We start from the raw sequence: 20,320 nt of genomic DNA, 5'->3' as shown, positions 1-20,320 counted from the left end.
TCTTCTGTGGGTGCTTTCCTTTTCATGTATTCTCCTCAATCGCTTGGAGAGGGAGGGGTGGCCTTTTCTATGTTCTTGATGGCCTCTTCCCTGTCCTAGTATTTGGAGAAGCGTGTTGGTCATTCTTTGAATTGCGTCTCAGAAAGCCGTGCTAAAGCCCTCACCCGAACACTTTATGATGAACGTGACCTTATTTGGACGCAGGGTTCACCAGATACATCCAGTTAAGACAAGGTCATGCTGGAGTAGGGTGGAGCCCAACTCAAGAGGACGTGTGTCCTTCTAAGGAGAGTCAGAGAGAGGGAGAGAGCATCTGGAGATGCTGGATACAGGTCGGGGATACAGATGGAGGCCGGGGCCCCCAGGATGGCCAGCAACACCTTGACTTCAGACTTCCAGGCCCCAGCACTGTGAGAGAGTCAGTCCCTATCCGGGGAGCGACCCTGCTGCGGTCACTGGTTGTAGAGGCGCTGGGAAGCTAGAACAGTGGTGGGTGAAGGCGAAGAACCACAGCACAGACCTCCACCCTGACACCAGCTGTACCAGTACTGCCCGTGAGATGTGGATGTGCTGCTGACCCCCGTTTCTTCCTGGGGCGACAGGGGCATAGCATCTACCCTTAAGGTCTAGCAGGAAACAGCTCTTCCTAAAATTCTTCCGTTGGTTCATACATCTTTTCTACTTTGTGTTTCTCGATGGTCTTCATCGCTTTTTCCGTCACCCCTGCCCTGCCATGTACTCCCTGCACCCCCAATTCAACTCTGGGCTCCCTTCGTTTCTTACAGTCTACAGCGTTTCTTGGCAATTGTGTTAATGCCCAGGGTTTCAACCATCACATTCACTGTATGACCCAAACATGCTGGGTCTTTTGTATCCTTATCATGCCTAAGCTTTCTTCCGCCTTTCTATCTGTACTTTTACTGAACTGCTCTTATGTACCAGGCTCGGGGAACCCACAGTGGACCAGACAGAAGAAATCTCCGTCCATTTGAGGCAGTGACGTCACCTAGACAGTGCTGTCCCCCCCCCCCAGGTCGCCCCACTGATGTGCAGCTGCATCCCAGTGACGTGGACTGATAGGACCTTATGCCTCTGCGCTCTGACCCCTGTTGGCACAAAGAATGCCTGTGCCAGCTCAAAGGGACACCCGATGCCAGGCGGGGGAGGGGGGCAGGTCACTGGCACAGGGCCCACAAGCACCCCGAGACCAAGGCCAGCAGGAGTAACAAGATCGATCAAGAATAGGGTCATCGGCTGGGAATGGCTGCTGGCTCTGCCCCAGACACCAGCCCAGGGGACCTGTGGATTCTGTCTCCTGGAAAGCGACACTTGTATGGAGGTGCCCCTCGCTGCCCAAGCTCGCGCTGCTGACAGTGTTGGGCCTTCCTGGCTTGAGGGAGGAGTAGATGTTCACAACTTTAACTGAGCTATTATAAATAACGTCATGATTATGAATACACTGACTCTGGCCTGCGGGGCCATGTGCTCCGCCATGTTGTGGCTCCACTGTATACACGGGCCGGCCCCGCTGCCCGTGAAACCCTCCGAGGTAAGCACGGTGCCCCCCCGGGGGCTGGAAATGGTGACACTTTAGCGGAAAAGTTCTGATTGTTTCGATTGCTGACTTCGCACACAATGGCTGACTTCAAGTTACCTGGTCAGCTGGCTTGCAAAATTCATAATAATTTGAAAAAATGGGCTTTGTGAGGCACAGTTGTTAGGATACTACCTGAGGCCCATTTCACAGGCCAGGAGGCTGAGGCTTAGTGATTGAGTTAACTCGCCAGGCCAACACCTCTCGAAGGTAGTAAAACCAGGGCCTGAGCCAGGTCTGTGTGACTGTGTGACCTGGGGCAAGTCAACCAACCTTTCTGTGTTACAGTTTTCTCACCTATAAAATAAGTTGGTCTAGGTCATCTCTGGCTTCCCTTCCAGTTCATGCTGCAACTAGGATCGGAAACTCTTGTTGAGGCGTTGAGGCCTGAAATGTAAAGTCCACTTCTATTTCAGGAGGAAGAAAACAAGAAGGATCTCGTGAAAAGAAGCTTCTAGTTAATGCTGCCTTGAAAGTGTCTGGCCTGGCTGCACAGTGTTGTCGAAACACGGCTGTCGACCAAGCCGGGCAGGAGAGCCGTTGAATACACAGAGACAGCATTGTGACAGGTCAGTGCTGAGAAGTGGGAGTCTCATTACAAAAACTGACATTTGCCTTGTCAAGGGTCTTGCTTGTTAGTGTCAGGCAGGGAGTCATCTCAAAACACAAAATGCAGTTGAGCAAACGTATCCCTCCAGACAGTTCCCAGGTCCTTGCAAGAGAACACGGAACAATGGTCACCTCCTTTTATTGCAGAGAAAAATAACACTATTTCCCTTTTTAAAAAAGTGTCCTAAATTCCTTCTAGTTCTGTCTGTCTGGGGCACAGTAAACACCAGAGAGGCATTTCCTGAAACTCGAACCAAATCCCAAGGCCGGTTCCTCATGGCCTCAGTCTCAATGGCTCCCAGCCTCCCTTCCCACCGTTAGCATTCTCCCTTCTTGCTGCCTCCTCCCCGCCTCCCAGGCTCTAAATTCCCAGTTCTCCCTATTCTGTGTTTGGTACCTGCCAGGGGCTTTGCCCACCTGGCCTGTAAGAGGCCAGGGAATGGGGCAGAGCAGCTAAGTACACAGTCTCTGGAGTTGACAGCTGGGTTCAAACCCCAGCTCTGTAGCTTTGGGCAAATTAACATAGTCCTCAGGTTTCTCACCCATAAAATGGGAGGATGAGAAGAGTTCGTGCGATAGCATCGTGCCGGCACACAGTGGGTGCAACAGAAGTTACCACTGGTGTCTGCACAGCCCTTCCCAACCCTCCCGCCCTGCACTGGCAATTCTAGTCCTGAATTCATGGGTGAGAAGTTGGACTCAAGTTCACACTGGTGAAGACAAACGTGGAGCTACAATAGACTCGGTCTAATGCAAGGCCAGCCCTCTTTACACAGGACAGTTACTCCACTCAAGAAACACCCACTGAGCTCCTTGTAAGTGCCCAAGAAGGAAGGAAGAAATAGGAGGTACGTGCTTGGGGGGTAGGGAGTGGGCGGAGAATAGGAGTTACGTTGGGGGGCGTTCTGAGGCCAAAATTTTTCCATACAAAGGAGTGGTGATATCACTCCCAGTCCCAAAGCATAACTTGCCAGGCCACCAAACAGATGGATCTACTCTCAGATTGGGGGTGAGGGGAGTTGGAGGAGCCTGGAGACCGTGCCTATGTCTTCTTCCGGAAGTATCTTTTTAATTAAAACTGTTGCTGTGCTTAAGTTAGGGTTTGTATTTTAGTTTTGAGTTCTTGGATTCTTTAAGTATTTGGGATGTAAGTACCTTGTCACTCAAGGTACTTGAACTCCACAGTGAGTTCTCTGCAGGGCCTGGCCTGGTTGGGTGACCCTATTCTCGAAACTTCCACCATACTTAGGACTCAAATCCAAGTCTTAACATGATGTGGCCTTTACCCCAACTTAGCCTGTAGTACCACAGGATGTGGCCTTTACCCCAGCTGAAGCTCTCTCCCTCCCTCCCTCTACTAGTTTTGCCATAAGCTAAGCCAGCTCCTGTCTCAGGCCTTTGCACATCTTCAATCTCTGCCTGGGATACTCTTTCCCCAGAGATCCTCCAGGCTCTATCCCCATGCCCCCAGCACCCTACTTCCATATCATCGCCTCACCCACTTACAATCCCTTTCCCACCCTGCCCTGCTTTTTGTCTTCCTCTGGGCATAGACAATGTCTATTAGTCTAGACATTTCTGGTCAACCCTCTCCCCATCTACCCCAGCATATCCACTGTGCTGGTCTTTTCACCTATAGGCTCTATAGGTTCTTAAATATCATAGAAATGCAATTATTACTTAATGTAATGAAAAGTTAACTAATTAATTACTTCAATTATTTGACGCATTATTTAACAGAGCATTATTCGTTGACTCAGCTGTTTGCTGTGTGTCTCCTTCCACTAGACTGCAAACTCCATGAGGGCAGAGACTCCCCTTGTGCTTGCTAGAGAGATGTCTAATGGCACGGTCACAGCACATCTTTTTTTTTTTTAAGTCAAAGATACCTGGTTCCACCACCCAGTACCCAGACAATTACTTAATTTATCTCTGCCTAGTCCCCCTGAAACTGGGCCCTGGCAAGGAAAAATGCATGAGCACGTATAAATCACACAGAACTCTCTGGCTCAGAGTAGACACTAACATGTTAGTGCTCATCTTATTGCACCTTGCAGATAATTGCATTTCTTATGAGCCCGCTGACCCAAAAGATTACAACTTGCTCAAGACTAAGATGGTGACTCATATGTTTAAGCAACCAAGTATTTATAAATTAAGGAGTTTTAGACACAGCGGTATCCCATCCTTAATGTACTATAGTATAGTATACATGTAATATTTATATGCACTGGAAAGCCTTTATTGGCTGTTTGTTTTACTGGGTGTCTGGAATCCAATCTATGATGTGCCTGAGTAGTGTCCATAAGTGGGCCTCACTACTGAGAAGCAGCTAACAGATACTCACAGGCTAAATAAATAATTCATAATCATACAGCATTTTTACATATAATACTTTACCTCGGGTTGAGGGATTGTGATCTCTAGAGGCTACTGTTTCCCATGAAGAGTTGATGTTCAGGTATCACTTAATGATGGGGGATGTGAGTCACTATGTGGTTTTGTGGTTGTGGGAATGTCACAGAGGTCATGTGGCCTACGGGACCACTGTTGTGTGGTTCTTCGCTGACCATTGGAACAGTAAGATGATGGCCTCTACCCCCACAAATGCACCAGAGGGAAGGTGACAGGTGCTATATCTCCCGTCACATGAGCAAACTGAGGCCAACCAAAGTGTGAACAGGCTGGAACAGGAAACCCAGGCCTTTTTAATGTCGCGTGAGGAGCTGCCTGTCCACAGGGAGCTGATATCCCCACTGCCTTTCCATGCCAAAACCATATGAATACAAGAGATCATAATACTTTTATGGCTAAAAAAAAATGCAGAAATGTCTGTACATTCATGTGCATGTACATTCATAGAATTATTCACAAAAACCAAAAGTTGGAAGCAACCCAAGTGTCCACAATAGACAGAATAATGAACAAACCAAATGTGATCGATAACACGATGGAATATTATTCAGCCTTCAAAAGGAAGGCCAGCCTGACACATGCTGCCCTGCGGAGGAACCTGGAGGGCATGAGCGCCAGTGGAAATGACCTGTCCCCAAAACAGCATCGCACAATGCTACGGATCTGAGGGCCCTACAGTAGTTCATAGACACAAGGCAGAGTGGCAGTTGCCAGGGGCTGGAAGCAAAGGGGGGAAGGTGAAACATTATTGTGCAATAGGCATCAAGCTTCCTTTTCGTGAGATGAAAAAGAGCATTAGAGATGGATGGTGGGGACGGCCACGCCAAGAGGAGTGTATTTTCCACCACTGACTCGTACTCTCAGCGATCAGTAAGATGGTCAATTTTATGTATATATGTTTGGCTGTAACTATTAAATAATTTTTTTAAAAAGTTGTGCCTGCACGGTAGACTCTAAGCGGCTAAAGGGTCCCTCTACTTGACACACTGCTCACCACCTGGCTGAGCAGAATGTCTCTTAACAACCAGCGTCACTTCAAACCCAGGCCATGGACCCACACATTTGCTGATTCTATATCCTCATTTCCATGTTCAACAGCTTAACAATACCCAAAGCCCTAGCACCAACCTGCCTTCATTTCCATGATCTTTCAGCCAATCCTTAGCAATGAGACCACGAGCTGCATCCCCAGGTGAAAGGACCCAACAGCTTATTTTGCCATGAGCCAGCAGCCTCTACAGTGGCCACGTCCTCCTCTTCTACATGAATATCCATGTGATAAAATGCCAGAGAGTGGGCCTCCCTGATAGCAAACCGGTTTTAAGCTTTCTGCAGCCACTGCAGTATAAGTTCGATCCCCAGCCAGGGAGCTGACCCCATGGTACAGCAGACTTCACCTGTCCCTCCCGCTGCTCCCCTCAGCAGTGTATGTCAGTAGATGTGCCTGTTCTGCTCCCCCCAGTCTCTGGCGAATCCTCTCACCCCCCCCACCTCTGGCCTGTACCCCAGATCTTGTATGCATAAATAATATAAATCTTAAAAAATAAATAAAAGAAAGTGCCAGAGAAACACACACACATGCACAAGTCAATCCAGTGCAAACTAAACAAGGTCTGTCCCATGTTACCAACGTCTATTTCCGACGGGCATGCCCTCTGCTCGTGTAAGATCTGTCACTGGGGGCTGGATGAGGACCACATGAGCACTCTCTGTCCTGTGTTTGTATCCTCTAAGTCGAAACGATTTCAAAATACTTTGAATTATTTTTAATTATAAAAGGTCTTCAAATACAAAAAATTTGCCATCCCCAGATGCAAATCATTGCTCCTTAAAGCCCCGGGAGGAGGCGAGGCGACCCCCCTTACCTGAGAACTGGGGATCAGCGCCTTCCACCAGTGCCCGCCTTTCACCAGGTCGACCTCGCACAGCGGCACGGACACCTTGCCGATGACGCAGTGGCGCGAGAACTTGTCAAAGTCCACCACGGTCAGCAGCAGGGTCCTCCTCTGCGCCTCCAGGAAGGGGATCTCGAAGGTGTAGCGCTCCTCGAACACCGGCTTCTGAGTCTTGCGCTTGACGCCCGTCTGCTTGGAGTTCTTCTGGTCTGGCAGCAGGCAGACCTTGACGTAGGGGTTGGAGTGCGCCATGTCTTGGCGGGCGCCGTCGTGGGAGACAGGGGGCGGCAGGTCCCGCGCCTCGATCACCCGCACGGTCAGGTGGTTGTGCAGCAGGTCGTACTGGGTGCTGAAGTGCAGCATGCCCAGCTGGTACTTGGACAAGATCTCCTCGTCGGTCAGGAAGTCCACGTCGTCGCTGTTGGCATCGAGGGAATAGAGCTGAGGCTCGAATTTCCTGAAATAATCGTCCGGGGTATAGGTCCGTCTGAGCACCGAGGGCTGGATGGGCTCCTTCTTGGCGCTGAGAACGCCAAACTCGATGGGCTTAATATCAATGAGTGGGGAGCTGGGTCGTCGGGGCTCAAGACCTAGACAGTCGCCAGAGAGCACAATTAGCACCGCCACCCGGGGGGGGGGGGTTTGGCACCCTTTCCCACAGACTCTCCAGTCGGCCATAATGCTAACTGCCACCTGCTCCCCCACACCCTGAAGCCCTCTTATTTTTTGTGGGAGAGGCAGCCAAGTGACCTGGCCCTCTTCACTGGGGTGGAATGCAGCTTCAAAATGTACTGCACATACAAGTCATCTCCTCTTCATCAGGGATGAGATAAAATCATCCCTTTTTACAGATGAAGACACAGAAACTTGCCAGAGGTCACACCATGAGTGAGAGGAGGAGCCAGGAGTCCAGCCCAGCCTGCCAGTGCCACAGGCCAGCGCCCAACCTCTACCCTCCACAGTCAGGGAGTGGGCTGGAGCGCTTGGGTTAAATTCCAGCTTGCCACCTCCTAGTGAGCCAGTGACTCACTAGTCATGTGATCCCAGAACATTCCTTAGACGCCCTGGGACTCCGTTTCTCCCCTGTAAAATGGAGTCAATTGAGCATCTGTCTCAACGACGGGTGAATTCACTGAGCATGAGAGGCCTTGACACTGAACTTGCACATGGCAGGAACGCAGTGAGCGGTCACTACTGTCCTTTAGAGACCATTTGAGGCCCCCTCACTGTTGGGGTGCCGCTCCTCTTCTCATCAGCTAGCTGAGTCCATTGTTCCAAGCCCATCATTCCACTCTAGCAATGAGCTCATGCCACTCCTTTTTCCCCCAACAATTAACTGATGTGTGATTGACATACAAAAGCTGTATGTGTTTAATTACACGACTTGAAGAGTGTGGCGATAAATCAGCATAATTGATGCCACAAATCTATCCAACCCCAAAGTTTGTTCCCATCTTATTATTTCACTTAAGAACACATAACACAAGCTCTCAGCAAAAGTCAGTGTGTGGTCTGGCATCGCTCACTGCACCACAAAGTGTGAGAGCGCTAGACTAATGTCCTCTCTGCGCACTGAAACCCTCTCTGCTGCAGCACCCCCTGGTGGCCAGTCTCCTCTCTACCCCATGCATTTGACCTGGATTCCATACAGAAGTGCCGCCCTGTAGTAATTGCTCCTGCATAGCACTTTTGCCGGACACCGTCTTACCAGATAAAGTCATGTCTTGCCTAGTATGTGGTGACTATTTTGATACCTGTGCACTAAACACAATTCACCTGTGTACAGAACTGGGCCTGACACTAAAGAATCATGTAGTCCAGCGTCACCCAAGAGAACTGTAAAGGAGATCCAAAATATAGGTCACATAGGTCACTTAAAGTTGTCCAGTGACTTGGGCCCTCTCTGGTGGCGCAGTGGGTTGGAGTGCCGCCCTGCTGAGCTAAGCCAAACAGCAGCTGCTTCAGTGTGAGTTCCATCCCCTGCCCCAGAGGTGACCCACATGGGCAGCAGACCTCTCCTGTCTGGTCTGCTGCTCCCCTCAGCAGTGTACCTCGTTGATCTGCCTGTTCTGCTTCCCACTCTGTCTCTGGTGAATCCTCTCACCAGCCCTGCACCTCTGGCCTGTACCCCAGTTCTGTATGCATAAATGAATAAAAACCTTTCAAAAAAAAAAAACATTTTCCAGTGACCACATTTTTTTTTAAAGTGTGAAGAAACAGGTAAAAACTGTCATCTTTTACTTATCTGACACTATATAAAACATGACCATTTCCGTATATAATCAATATAAGAACATTTTAGGAATGTTCAATCCTTTCAATTTTCCTTTTTTTATTCTCAGAGCTCCACCATGTACATTACATGTACAGCAGCTTTCGATTCTGATTCTTTGGGCTGGCCCAGTGGGGGGCGCTCCAGAATGCATGTCCAGTGGCTACTGGCTGGATAGCGGAGGTGGAGACCGGCCCTCTCATTTTACAGTTGGGACGACAGCCCAGACGAGCCCACCATCGCTGTTTCACTACTTCAAGCTGTTCACTGCTTCTTTTTTCTTTCCCATCTACTCCCAGCAAGACCAGGCACCCGTCATTCCCACTCGAGTGGGCATTTCATGAATTTGAAGCTTTTTTCTTCATTAAGTGAATTGCAGGCTTGACAGCAGACGCACAGGGCGTGTCATTTGGGCTTTATTTTCCTTTTCCTCCGCATCTCAGTCATGTCATATGGTCAAACACGTAAGCACATCGAGACCAACTGGGTCAAATTCAGCCCATACACACATTTTGTTTGGGTTTGAAAGCAAGAGAGTCTCTTCGAAAACCCAGATGGCCAGTTTCCCCTTAGCGAGACCAGGCATCACAGTTCTCCTTGAAATGGGGCGCCAAGCTTGGCCAACCCCTTCCCCCTCCCCTGCCAGCATCCTCTTGAGGTGGAGGTGACATCTTTCTGTCCAACCCCCTGCACTCAGTCCCTGTCACAACCACCCCAGGCCCTGAAGTCCCCTGCATCTGTCACCCTGCTGTATATTACGGTGACCCTCCCCCTTGGAGGTCTGAAATGACGGACATTGGCCACGCCAAGCAGCTGAGCCAATTCAATGCCACTTGTGATCACCAAAAGCCAAAATCAATCGAAACGATCGCTTCTGGCTAGACTCAGCAAAAATCAGGTGCAGTGCTCTCGTTTGACACTGCCCTTATCTTCCTTGTCGCCTGGATTGTCACTCCTCCCACCCCTCCCGGGGACATCCCTGCCCTTCACATCTTTCCTTGGGGACGTTGCTGAGTCTCTGGGGGAGTCTTTGGGGGAAGACTCTGCCTTTGGCCCAGGGACCCAGAGAATGGCATCCGGATTCCTGGACTCTGACGCGGCGCCTGGCCCCGCGGCGGTCCCCGGAGGGCGCTTACTTGAAATCCTGCGCGTCAGGCTGTAAGCGGACTTGGACGTGTCCGAGGAAGAGCATCTCCGGTCAGGGGAGCTGGTCCGCGGGGTGAGTGGGACATCGCTGGTCGTGTGGACTGAGTCCCCGTCCTTGTCGCTGCTCCGGCTCGTCACCCTAGCGGAGGGAAGACGGCTCAGTGGTTGTTAAAGAACCCCCCTCCCCAGGCTGGCCTCTAGGTCTCTGAAGAAGACAGCGCGGTGTCACTTGAACTCTCAGTCACATCTTGCTTTATTTTTTTTTTAAAGATTTATTTACTTATTCATACAGAACTGGGTTACAGGCCAGAGATGCAGAGGGTGAGTGGATTCACCAGAGACAGAGTGGGGAGCAGAACAGGCAGATCAACGAGGTACACTGCTGAGGGGAGCAGCGGGCGGGTCAGGAGAGGTCTGCTGCGCCATGTGGTCATCTACGGGGTAGGCGGGAATTGAACTCATGCTGAAGTGGCTTTAGCTTCTTAGTGCTGTGCTTTAACCCGCTGCACCACCAGGGAGGGCCACATCTTGCTTTATTTTGCACAAAAGATGCAATGGTATGAACAAACGTTTCCTAGTTTTGTACTGTAATGCAAGGCGGCATCATTTCAAAGCGGGGCCCTAGAGGAGGGTATGGGGAGCATTTGCGACCTGCCACGCAGGGGCGCCACTGAGCAGAGCCAGGGCTGCCAGGATTCTACACAGCCGAACTTCGCTGAGTGGATTTCAGTGAGTGGTCCCACGTCTGTAATTGCACATCTTTTAAAAATATCCTGTAGGGCCCTCCCTGGTGGCGCAGCGTGTTAAAGCACAGCACTAAGAAGCTAAAGCCACCTCACCATGAGTTCGAAACCCAGCCCCGGAGGTGACCCACAGGGCGTGGCAGATCTCTCCTGACCGGTCCGCTGCTCCCCTCAGCAGTGTACCTCCTCCGTTGGCCTGTTGTGCTCCCCACTTTGTGTCTCACCGCCCCTGCACCTCTGGCCTGCACCCCAGTTCTGTATGCATAAAAAAGAAATCTTAAAAAAAAAATCCTGTAACAGTGTGTCACTCAAGGGCTCTTTGAGTGGCAGAGTTACAGCTATGAAGGGGCCCTGAGAATCACTAATTTAAGACCAATAGTTCCAAGTGAAGAAACAGCTGTGAATTAGCAGCAGTTCTGACTCAATGTGTTCCTGAGGAGGAGGATGAGGAGGAGGAGGAGGAGAGGCGAAAAATGAAGAGCACCACCGGCGTGGGGGTGGGTGGGGACAGATGATCTAGAGGAGCAATTAATCTCACGCTCTGTGGCTATGAACCCTGCCTGCCGACCTTGGCAAGACTCTGCTCTCTGTGCCTCTGTCCCCCATCTGCCCCATCGGACACCCTCCCCCCACCCCGGATGGCTGCTGTGAACACCAAGAGCTAAAACACCCAACATGCTTAGAACAGTGGCTGGCAGCTTTCTCAGGCGCTCGATACACTTCAGCTGGCCTTAGAGCAGGGCGGTTCCCAGATCCCCGATACTCATAAAGCTAGGTAGGGGTGCCAGAGGAGAGGAAAAGCTGGCAATGCAGTCTCGAGATCACTGCTGCTTTACAAGCCCCTAAGCTCTCAAGGCTTGTGAACAGATAGCTTCTGAGGCCACAGCCCTCTGAAGTTGACATTTAAGCCTGCAGGGTAAACCAGTCTAGAAAAATGCAAGTTTCAAATTCTACGGGGTCTTCAGATGCCTCTGGGCATGATATGGGGCTGATTTGATAAGCTCCCACATTTCACAAGGGTCACAGTCAGGACAAGACAGGGCAAGTTATATAAGGGGGGAGGGTGCCCCGGTCCTGACTGCCCCATCCTGATGTGTAAAAGGTGCACTTTGCAGATGACATGTGGGGAAGGAACCAGGATCGCAGCGAAAGCAGCAGTATTTTCCAACCAAGGCAAGACTAACACGTATGGCCACTGAGTCACCTCCACCTGGGAAGTCCCAGCTGTCTCCAAGGATCAGCCTGAATGCCATCGCCCCTTGCAGCCTTAGCTGAGTCCTCAGACACAAGACCAGCATTCGCCCGAGTAGATCCCTGCAGCCACCAGGCCTCTCTGCCCCTCCTCCATCACTCTGAGTCATGCTGTTCCCTCTACCCAGAATGCTTTTCCCGGTATCTTCAACCCTCTGGTTCCCTCATCAATCGGGTCTCAGTCTCAAGGGCTGTGCCTACCCCCATCCCTACCCATCACCCCTTATCTGTGCATCTCCTTTACTGTGCACCAGTCACCTTTCGTTTTGACTGGCTAGTTGATCTTGTGCCTCTGACACTAAGCCACAGCTGCTTATTCAATCCTGTCAAGAAGGCATAGCACCTGGCACCTTGGGGCACTCCATGCTTATTTTCTGAATGAATGAATGACGACAGGATGTATGGATACACCCTTCCTGTGGATCTTACCTGATTTCTCTCACCATGATCTAAGTACCTGGCAGCCCTCCTGTGCCTGGCATGCTTCTAGTGGTGAGACTTATGATCAAGGTGCTGAGGTACTGAGCAACCTATTAAGTGCCTCTTCAGAATGGGTAATGGAAGCTTGGGGTGGGGTATGGGGCGGGAGAGTTCACTGGCACCACTGTGATGTGGAAGAAGCCCATGGAGCCCTCCACACTGCTAGGCACCCCCTGAGAGATCTGCAAGAGCTTGTTCACAGTAGGTACTCAAGACATGCTTGTTGGACAAATGACCTCAATTTGCTCTTCACTGTGAATATTTCTGGCAATGCCCCAAAAGGATCATGTATATTGACATTTTCCTGACACTCACTAGTTCAGCCCAGCCCAGGAAAGCTGGGGGTCCCACCGGAAGGAAGCATATGTGAAAATGAATGGTGTGTCCCTCCCCTCAAAATCACACATACAAAGGGTGAGCCCATCTGCCACAAGCCACCTTGCAAATAGACATGTCCTCTGGTTCTTGGCTCAAATGTCACAATAGACACAGCACTGCAGAGCTGTTCACTTGACATTTCTACTCCCTGCTGTTTGATAACATGCAACTGCCCACTTGGTAAATAAATCTGGGGAAAACACAAGCTGTAAATTCACTTTTTGAATGATTGAACCCGCCCGCTTCCCCTGTACACATTCTTAACATTTTCCATTATGTTGAGTGCTAAAAACACGCTAAGTATTGCCTGGAGTTCCAGCGAGATCTGGCTCATCCAGGGAAGCACTGAGACCATGGACAGCTCCTCATGCTGGTGACTGCACAACTCAGGGATGCTGTCAGGACACCAGGTGGGTGGTGCCCCTGGGGGGGGGAGGGGCTGTATGGTAGGTTGGGAAAGTTCTGTCCACTTCTCTGCTGGCGGCAAAACCAAAGAAGTCTCTGCCCAGAAAGAGCAACGCAGCCAGAGCAAAGCACAGTTGCCCTCCAACTCAGTGTCGGCGCCTACGCTATGTACCTGTAACACTCACCTCCAGGGTGTGGGGACACACAGGTGCCTGACAGCACTTTTCAATGCACATCCGGGATCTCCACCGATCACAAGAAAATCTGTATTTGTCAATCTGGTGGTCAAGAGCCTCATACATACTCAGCTTGCACACACACAAAGGTTCTGATTCACGCCACTATTCATGTCTGTTTGACTGTCCTGGATTCAGCCACAGACCAAACTGTCTATTATGAAGGTCAATGCATGACAAGGCCGAGTCCACTGCTTGGTTTTGCAAGTGAAGGACTCTGGCATTCGGCCACACTCACCCATGTATCAACCGCGTGCAGTTGCTTTGACACTACAATGATAAGTGGTTGGATTGAGATGAAGCCCAGGAAGCCAAAATATTTACTCTAAGTCCCTTCATAGAAAAACCTTTACCAATCTCTGGTTTACTAGCCTGGTCTGTATGTTTCAGATGGAAGGGACCTTTCCCTGACTGTGGAGTGGTCAGGTACCCCAGACCTGACCCACACACCATGTCCTCTACTTGAACGTAACTGACACATGACAGGAAGGCAGTGCGTCTTTTTTGATGCTGCTCAGAATAAGGTGAAGAAGAAAGCAAGTCTAAGACTGAGATCAACACAGAAGAAACAGGGAACACAACCAGGCATCCCTGGAGTGTTGGATCCAGCAATGTCTGAGGAATATTGCTGGATTTTCCCGTAACAAGATTCGAGGAGGGTGGCATCTGGGCATGCAGGATGTAAATGCACAGCTCTCAAGGCAACAGGGTTGAGGTACTTGCTTTTCACCTAGAGTGGGTTTTAGATGCCCCGAGCACAGGAAGCGACTCTCCCTGGCCTTTGTATACTGCAGTCTGGCACACAGAGTCTGCCTCAGAAAGAGCTAACAAAGGCCGAGACTCACTCTGCACCTGGGTGACCAGCACTCTCGAGAGCCAATTCTGTCTGGAGGTTAGTCAGTCGGTCAACAGTGAGGAGTTTTTGCATGAACAAGACAGCTGAGCCCTGTCCTCACGGAGCTGGCATTCTCCTGAGCATGGAGTCAAAGACACCAGATGGTGCCCACCTCCACCACACAGGGCGCTGGAAAGTGGGAATGATCTCTTGGTTAACAGCCTGGTTTCACCAAACAGCTCCACTTTACACACACTTGGAGGATTCAGGTTACGACCCAGGAAGACAGAAGAGTTCCTTAAGATTGTACTGGCATCAGTTTAAAGAATCTCATCCCCAATAATGATAGAAATGAACCTTCAGTATTGTGCCAAGCACACTCTGGGCATAAGTCATTAATCTTAATAATGGCCCTAGAAGTTCTACTGTTGGTCCCACTTTACAGATGCAGAAACCGAGGCTAAAATAGAATAAAAAGAATCATGCACCTTTATGAGAATTAAAAAACTGTCCAACAGTCTCAGGTACTTTCCTATCTATCTGTCCGTGCAATCACCATAACAAGCCTTTGAGATACAGACTATTATTATTTCTGTCATCCCCATTTTACACATAGGGAATCAAGTCACAAAGAGCTCAAGCAACTTGCCCAAGATTACAGAACTAGAAATAAGGCGGGGAAACAGGATTTGAACACATGGAGCCCATTTACCTTGGAACTATTTAATACTTGCTTCTAAGAGAAAAATCGGGGGATCAAGGCATGACCCCCAACTTGGAGGGAAAGGGGGTCCGCCACAGAGCTCTAGAGTCTGGGCCCTTGGGTGTGTCTGAGATGGCATGGGCCCTTGCTGGGGCTCCAACCTGGGCACTGGGCACTGCCCTGCCCCCACCCCCAGCTGCGCCAAAAGAAGTTACACTTGATACTTCCAGGCCTGACCACACTGTTCCTCTAGCCTGGACCCACCCTGGGCTCTGGCCACGTTCCTCTCTCAGCCACAGAGAGGTGGACCCGACATGTGGCTGAGAAGCTCCCAAACCGCAGTCCCAAAATATCTGAGCGACTGGCAGATGGAGATGTTGTATGCAGGCGCGGGAGGAGAACGAATTGGAAATAAAATGAAAGATGCCGAGAGAACATAAACAGCGTTGGAGGACAGGATGGAGCCTGGCATCGCCTTTCTGCTTCCCCATTTCTCAAGTTCTCGCGCAGGACAGCAAAAAACCACTTGTTCATTTGTTCCCTGCATCTATCCCAGCAACAAGTATTTATCGGGCATCCGATCCGGGCCAAGCGTGGGATCAGGTGCTTGGGACACTTGGCCGGACCCGCTGGGATGGCGACCTTTAGGACCTGGGACACTCGAGGTGCGCACAGCTCTCTCGCCCGCCACTTGGCACGGCTCGGTGGCTCCACGTGCCCGCTCTCTTAGCATCACACGGCTCGCCGCTCAGGAGCTGGCTGGACTCGAGCTCCGTGACCAGCTGGTCTCGCCAGCTTGCCAAATAAAACAGAGCATGCCCATCGGCTGGAAGTTCACCAGACCCTCTTTCACCCCCACCAACCCTCGCTGGGAAGGAAAGGTCTGAGTCCACTTTCAAGGAGGTTCAAAGCAGGTGTACTTACAGCCAGGGAGGGGTCTGGGCAGGGAAAGGTCCCAGAATTTCCACTTCGTCCTCACTCGACTGGCAGCAGCTGGACTCATAGCACTTCTGACAGCAGGTCCGGCAGGTCCGTCTGCACAGCAGCAGATCAGAGATTCTAGAAAGAAAACCCTGAGGCCATTGGGGGAGGTGGGCAGGGGAGAGACAGGAGGTTAGAAGGGCGGAGAGGAGGGGGAGGAAAAACACCCAAAATTAAGCCGATGCCTGATGAGAAATAATGACATGCAGGAGGTCTGTATCCGAGGCTGAACACTTAGAACAAAATGTTTTCCATTTCTATTTACCAACTGCAGGCACAAAGATGGCAAACACCAACTCCTGCAGCCGTTAATAGCGAGCAAAACATTCGCAGGTATTTTCTTTTCTTTTGTAGTTTTTGTGGACGTCTTTGTCGACATGTGGGCGGTGCACACCGCACGGTGAGGGCCACACAATATGTTCGAGAGACATAAGAAATATTACCGTCTTCTCGAAAGCAAAGCCAAAAAAAAATTCTTTTTAATCATCTCAGTGACATGACAGTAAACAGAGATCATCCAACGGAATAAGAAGGGGGTGGGGAGGGAAGCCCATCTCGTCAAGGGGGTGTCCTTTCACCCGGGAATCTCCCTGGCGTGGAAAAGCATCAAAATGTGTCCTTATCAACATTTGGTTATTGCTTCCTATCAAAATCCCCACAGCCCCACAGAAGACTCGGAAATGAACGGCGAGCATTTCTGGGTTAGAAACCAGACCAGACACATTAGCCCGTGAACTCACCTCGTTTAAAGGTTCCAGCTGCCCTTTTAAGATCCGGGATGAAGCCAAGGGGCGTAGGGAGTGAGGGGGTTTCAAAAGAGAGAGAGACAAAACCAGTTTAGCAATATTCCAGCAACTCCAGGAGGAAAAAAAAAAAAAAGCCTGCATCTTTCCACTTACCATCCTGGAAAGGGAGCTGACTTGCTAACAAGGTGTTGCTATCTTCAGAGCTGCTGGTAGCCTCCTGGCTAACCAACACCGAATAGATGGGAAAGTTTAGCATTTCGATTTGATTTGCACCGTATGTTGTCATGAATCAGAGCGAGGGGATAGATAGTCATGCTGTCCGATGCAGCCACACTTGAGGGCGCAAAGCTTCCCTATTCAGAAATAGCCATGAAGTCAACCCAATGGACATGGTGGGTGCAGCAGGCAGGGTGCATGGCACAGCTCCCCGCCTCCCCGCCTCCCTGCCTCCCACTGCTGCTCCAGTGGTGATGGTGGGGAGCTTCCTAAGACCACCCACAAATGGAGGGAGCCCGAAAGGCAGGCACAATCTGGTCCTGGGGAGGGAGGGGCTGCCTCCTGTCCCTGGCCCCACCCCTCAGCCGTCTTCTCAGAGACACCCTCCCCCTCTCCTAGGAAATCCCGAGCATTGCCCAGATGGACCAGTAAGTGTGGTGGGCTAGGTGGAGGCCCCATCCCAGCCTGGGACCTTCCGGAGATGGAACACAAACTTGGAACTTTGATCCAAGGCGGAGAAAGATCTCCTTTTCCAGTTCTCTTTCAGAGACAGTCTCCATCTGGCACCCTGCTACCGGCTTTCAAACGCTGGAAATCCCCCCTCCCTTTTTACACAAAAAGAACAGACCCAGCACCGCAGAGGCTGCTCATCCAGCGAGAATTTAGTAACGGGGCATCGTGTTAATTTGTCCAGTTGCCTTCTATGGACATCGAGTGCTCCTGATTTTCTAGTATGGAGGTGACATAAAGTTTCCTTTTTAACAAAGGCAAATAGTGATTCCATTTTCTGAGAAAATATTAAGTAAATAACAGGGTGGTAGACAGCTGATGAAAAATTCAAAATCCCCCAAGTGGTGAGGGAATGTCTGCAGCAGGAAAGCAAAGACGAAATCATAAACTCCGCCACAGCAAAACTCCACCCCCCAAAAGGGCAAGACCTGGGGTGGGGGGCATGCGGACAGGAGAGTGGAGAAGCGCCAGTCCTGTGATTTGGGCAAGTTGGGGGGGGTCACTCTGGCCCTTTTCTGTAGCGGGAAGGCTAAGTCAGTGCACTCGAACAATGAATGGATGTGTGTGCTCTCCAGCTGCAAAGCATCTGTCCCCTTTCGATGGCTGTGAGAACAAGGTGATTTGTCCAGACCAATGGGAACCGCTGGCACAAGGGACTGTCCTGGCCCATCGAGCCGTGAACAAAGCAGCAAAAAGCTATGTGCCCTCGTGTGGTTGCGGGAGAGAGTACTTCAAAAAATGCTCCTGATAAAGCACAAGAATTAAGCGCTGCTTTTCCATAGCCCATACCCATTCTCTTAACGTGGGGAAATCTTAGCTAAGCACTGTTGATCAGAAGCAAAACATTTACAAAACCAGGATGAGCAGAACCGGCCTCAGAGTCCCTGCAAAGAAACCATCATCTGGACCCCCAGGCCCAGGCAGGGGGCACAAATAAACCCAGAAAGCTGAAATCTTAACTCACTTTGTTTGGTCCTGTGGTGGAGACTGATTCAAGTCAGGAAGAAACAGAAAGAAAACCCAGATATTCTACAGCAGGTGTCAGCAAGCTGGGGAGTCTCCGGCCTGCTTTGGAAAGCCAGTCAGCTATGAATGCTTTGTACATCTTCACGGAACGGGTGGAAAAAGCCAAAGGGAGAGGAATACTTCAAGTTTCAGTGCTCACAATAAAGTTTTATAGGCACACAGCCCGGCCCGCTGGTCCTTGATAACCCAGGGCTGTTCAGCACCAAAGTCAGCCTTGACACAGACTAGGAACCTCAAAGAAACAATCCGCTGGTCCTTCACAGAAAAAAGCCAGCCAACGTGGCCAGGCCATGCTCACTCGGATGTTTAACATTCCCCACACCCTCTTTGGAGGGCACCAGGATCTCCATGAGTGGCATAGCCTTGGCTGGGCAAGTGACTTAATGTCTTGTGCTGAAGGCAGTTTTAAGGTTCCAAGGCTCCTCAGTCACTAGACCGTATTCTGAGGGGCAGGGACCTTGCCGTTTTCACGGCTATATCCACAGTGCCCACACATAGTAGGTAGCTAAGCAGGTATTGTTGATCCATGGGAGAAAAGCACCGCCCCCCACATCCAGCACACAGTAGGTGGACGTAAATGAGACCTTGGCCAAACTTGAACAGAGGACCCAGGAGTTCTAAAAGGACAGTCAGGGTCTCCTCTAAGCCAGAGAGGGAGGGGGAGGTTATGCCAGGCGACAAGAGTTCCCAGCAGGCTGAGAAGTCTGAGCACCAGATGAGGGCGGGTGGAAGCCAGAGGGAGGGGGCGCCAGCAGCCCCCCAGCTGTGGCCCAGGAAAGAAGTGAGTCCAGATGTCCCTGGAATGGGGGAGTCTGCAGGCTTTTAACCCCGGCTCGGGGCTCGGGCTCAGAGGAATCAGTCCCAGAACCAAGCGGCTACGCGGGTCTGACTGCTTGACCTTGGCGCCGACCTGTCACTGCTTCCCCCTTTCGATTGAGGCGAAAGGTCTCTTAATCAAGCAGTCCTCCCTTCCCCAATGCCCCCCCCCCAAAAAAAGATGCTTGAATATTATTTCAGCCCAAGCATTCTTGGGGGAGTTTCCCCAAGGTGGCGGGGGCTCACAACTGCCAACACCTTGTGCAATGGCCGCAAATAATCGGCTGACCCCACCAACAGCAGCACGTCTCTGACGCCTTGGGGTGTCCCCCAACCCTCAGCACCCAGTGCCTGGGAGAGACGACGTCCTTGTCCCTCCTGGCCGGAACAGCTGCCTCAGGCTCGCTCAGCCGGCCAATTAGCCGGAGCCGTCACCACGGCAACGGCAGCTGGCGGGCCGGGCGGCTGGCTCGCCCCGGGCCACCCTCCCCGCGGCCCCTCCCCGGGGGTGGGGTGCAAGCGGGAGGGGGAGGGGTAGCGCAGAGAAAGTCCGCCCCACCCCACCCCCACCAACTCCCCAGGAGGCGAGGGCGTGCCTGCAGAGTCCACACGGGGCCCTTCAGCCCAGGGTTTGGGGGTCCCCAGCCTCTTCTCGTGGGGTGCGTCCCCGCCGCTGCACAGGTGCCTGCGCTCAGGCACCCTTTTTCTCGAGGCAAGTTTGTGCGAGCCTAACCGTGCGCCCTTCCTTCCGCGCGCTCACAGGCAGAGGGGCGCGGCACCCCCCACCCACACCGCGGACCTTGCCCCCCAGCCTCAGCCCTACCTGGATGTACGCCATTTTCGCCCGCGCGCACTCACTCCGGCCCGGGCATGGCGCCGCCACGGCCACTTTGCCCTCGCCAACAGGGGAAGGGGGAGAAAGCAAAGGGGGGAAGAAAGAAAAAGGCAGCCGGTGGCCCAGACGTGACTGGCGTGGCTGATGAGAGGCGCCAGCCCCTCCGCCGGCCGCCCCGTCCTTGCCTTTCCCGGCGTGCGGGCTCCGGGAGTCAGAGCCGCCTCCCCG

General features: G+C 51.5%; 1 protein-coding gene across 1 annotated transcript in view; it reads right to left on the bottom strand.

Annotated features, from left to right (window-relative positions):
* Positions 1-20,155, bottom strand: part of SYT17 (synaptotagmin XVII) — a 50,750-nt gene extending 30,595 nt beyond the window's left edge. The window contains exons 1-5 of the mRNA XM_004692096.2: positions 20,081-20,155; positions 16,684-16,701; positions 15,887-16,035; positions 9,922-10,070; positions 6,484-7,103 (exon numbers count right to left, since the gene is read on the bottom strand). Of these exons, the coding sequence (XP_004692153.1) occupies positions 6,484-7,103; positions 9,922-10,070; positions 15,887-16,035; positions 16,684-16,701; positions 20,081-20,095 (951 nt within the window). The 5' untranslated portion in view covers positions 20,096-20,155. The remainder of the gene's footprint in view (positions 1-6,483; positions 7,104-9,921; positions 10,071-15,886; positions 16,036-16,683; positions 16,702-20,080) is intronic.
* Positions 20,156-20,320: the final 165 nt, after the last annotated feature.

Source organism: Condylura cristata, unplaced genomic scaffold (genome assembly GCF_000260355.1).
Source record: "Condylura cristata isolate star-nosed mole 26May11 unplaced genomic scaffold, ConCri1.0 scaffold00032, whole genome shotgun sequence".
NCBI classification, from domain to species: domain Eukaryota; kingdom Metazoa; phylum Chordata; class Mammalia; order Eulipotyphla; family Talpidae; genus Condylura; species Condylura cristata.
Note: the sequence above shows the minus strand (reverse complement) of the source record. Positions and strands in the feature narration are given on the sequence as shown.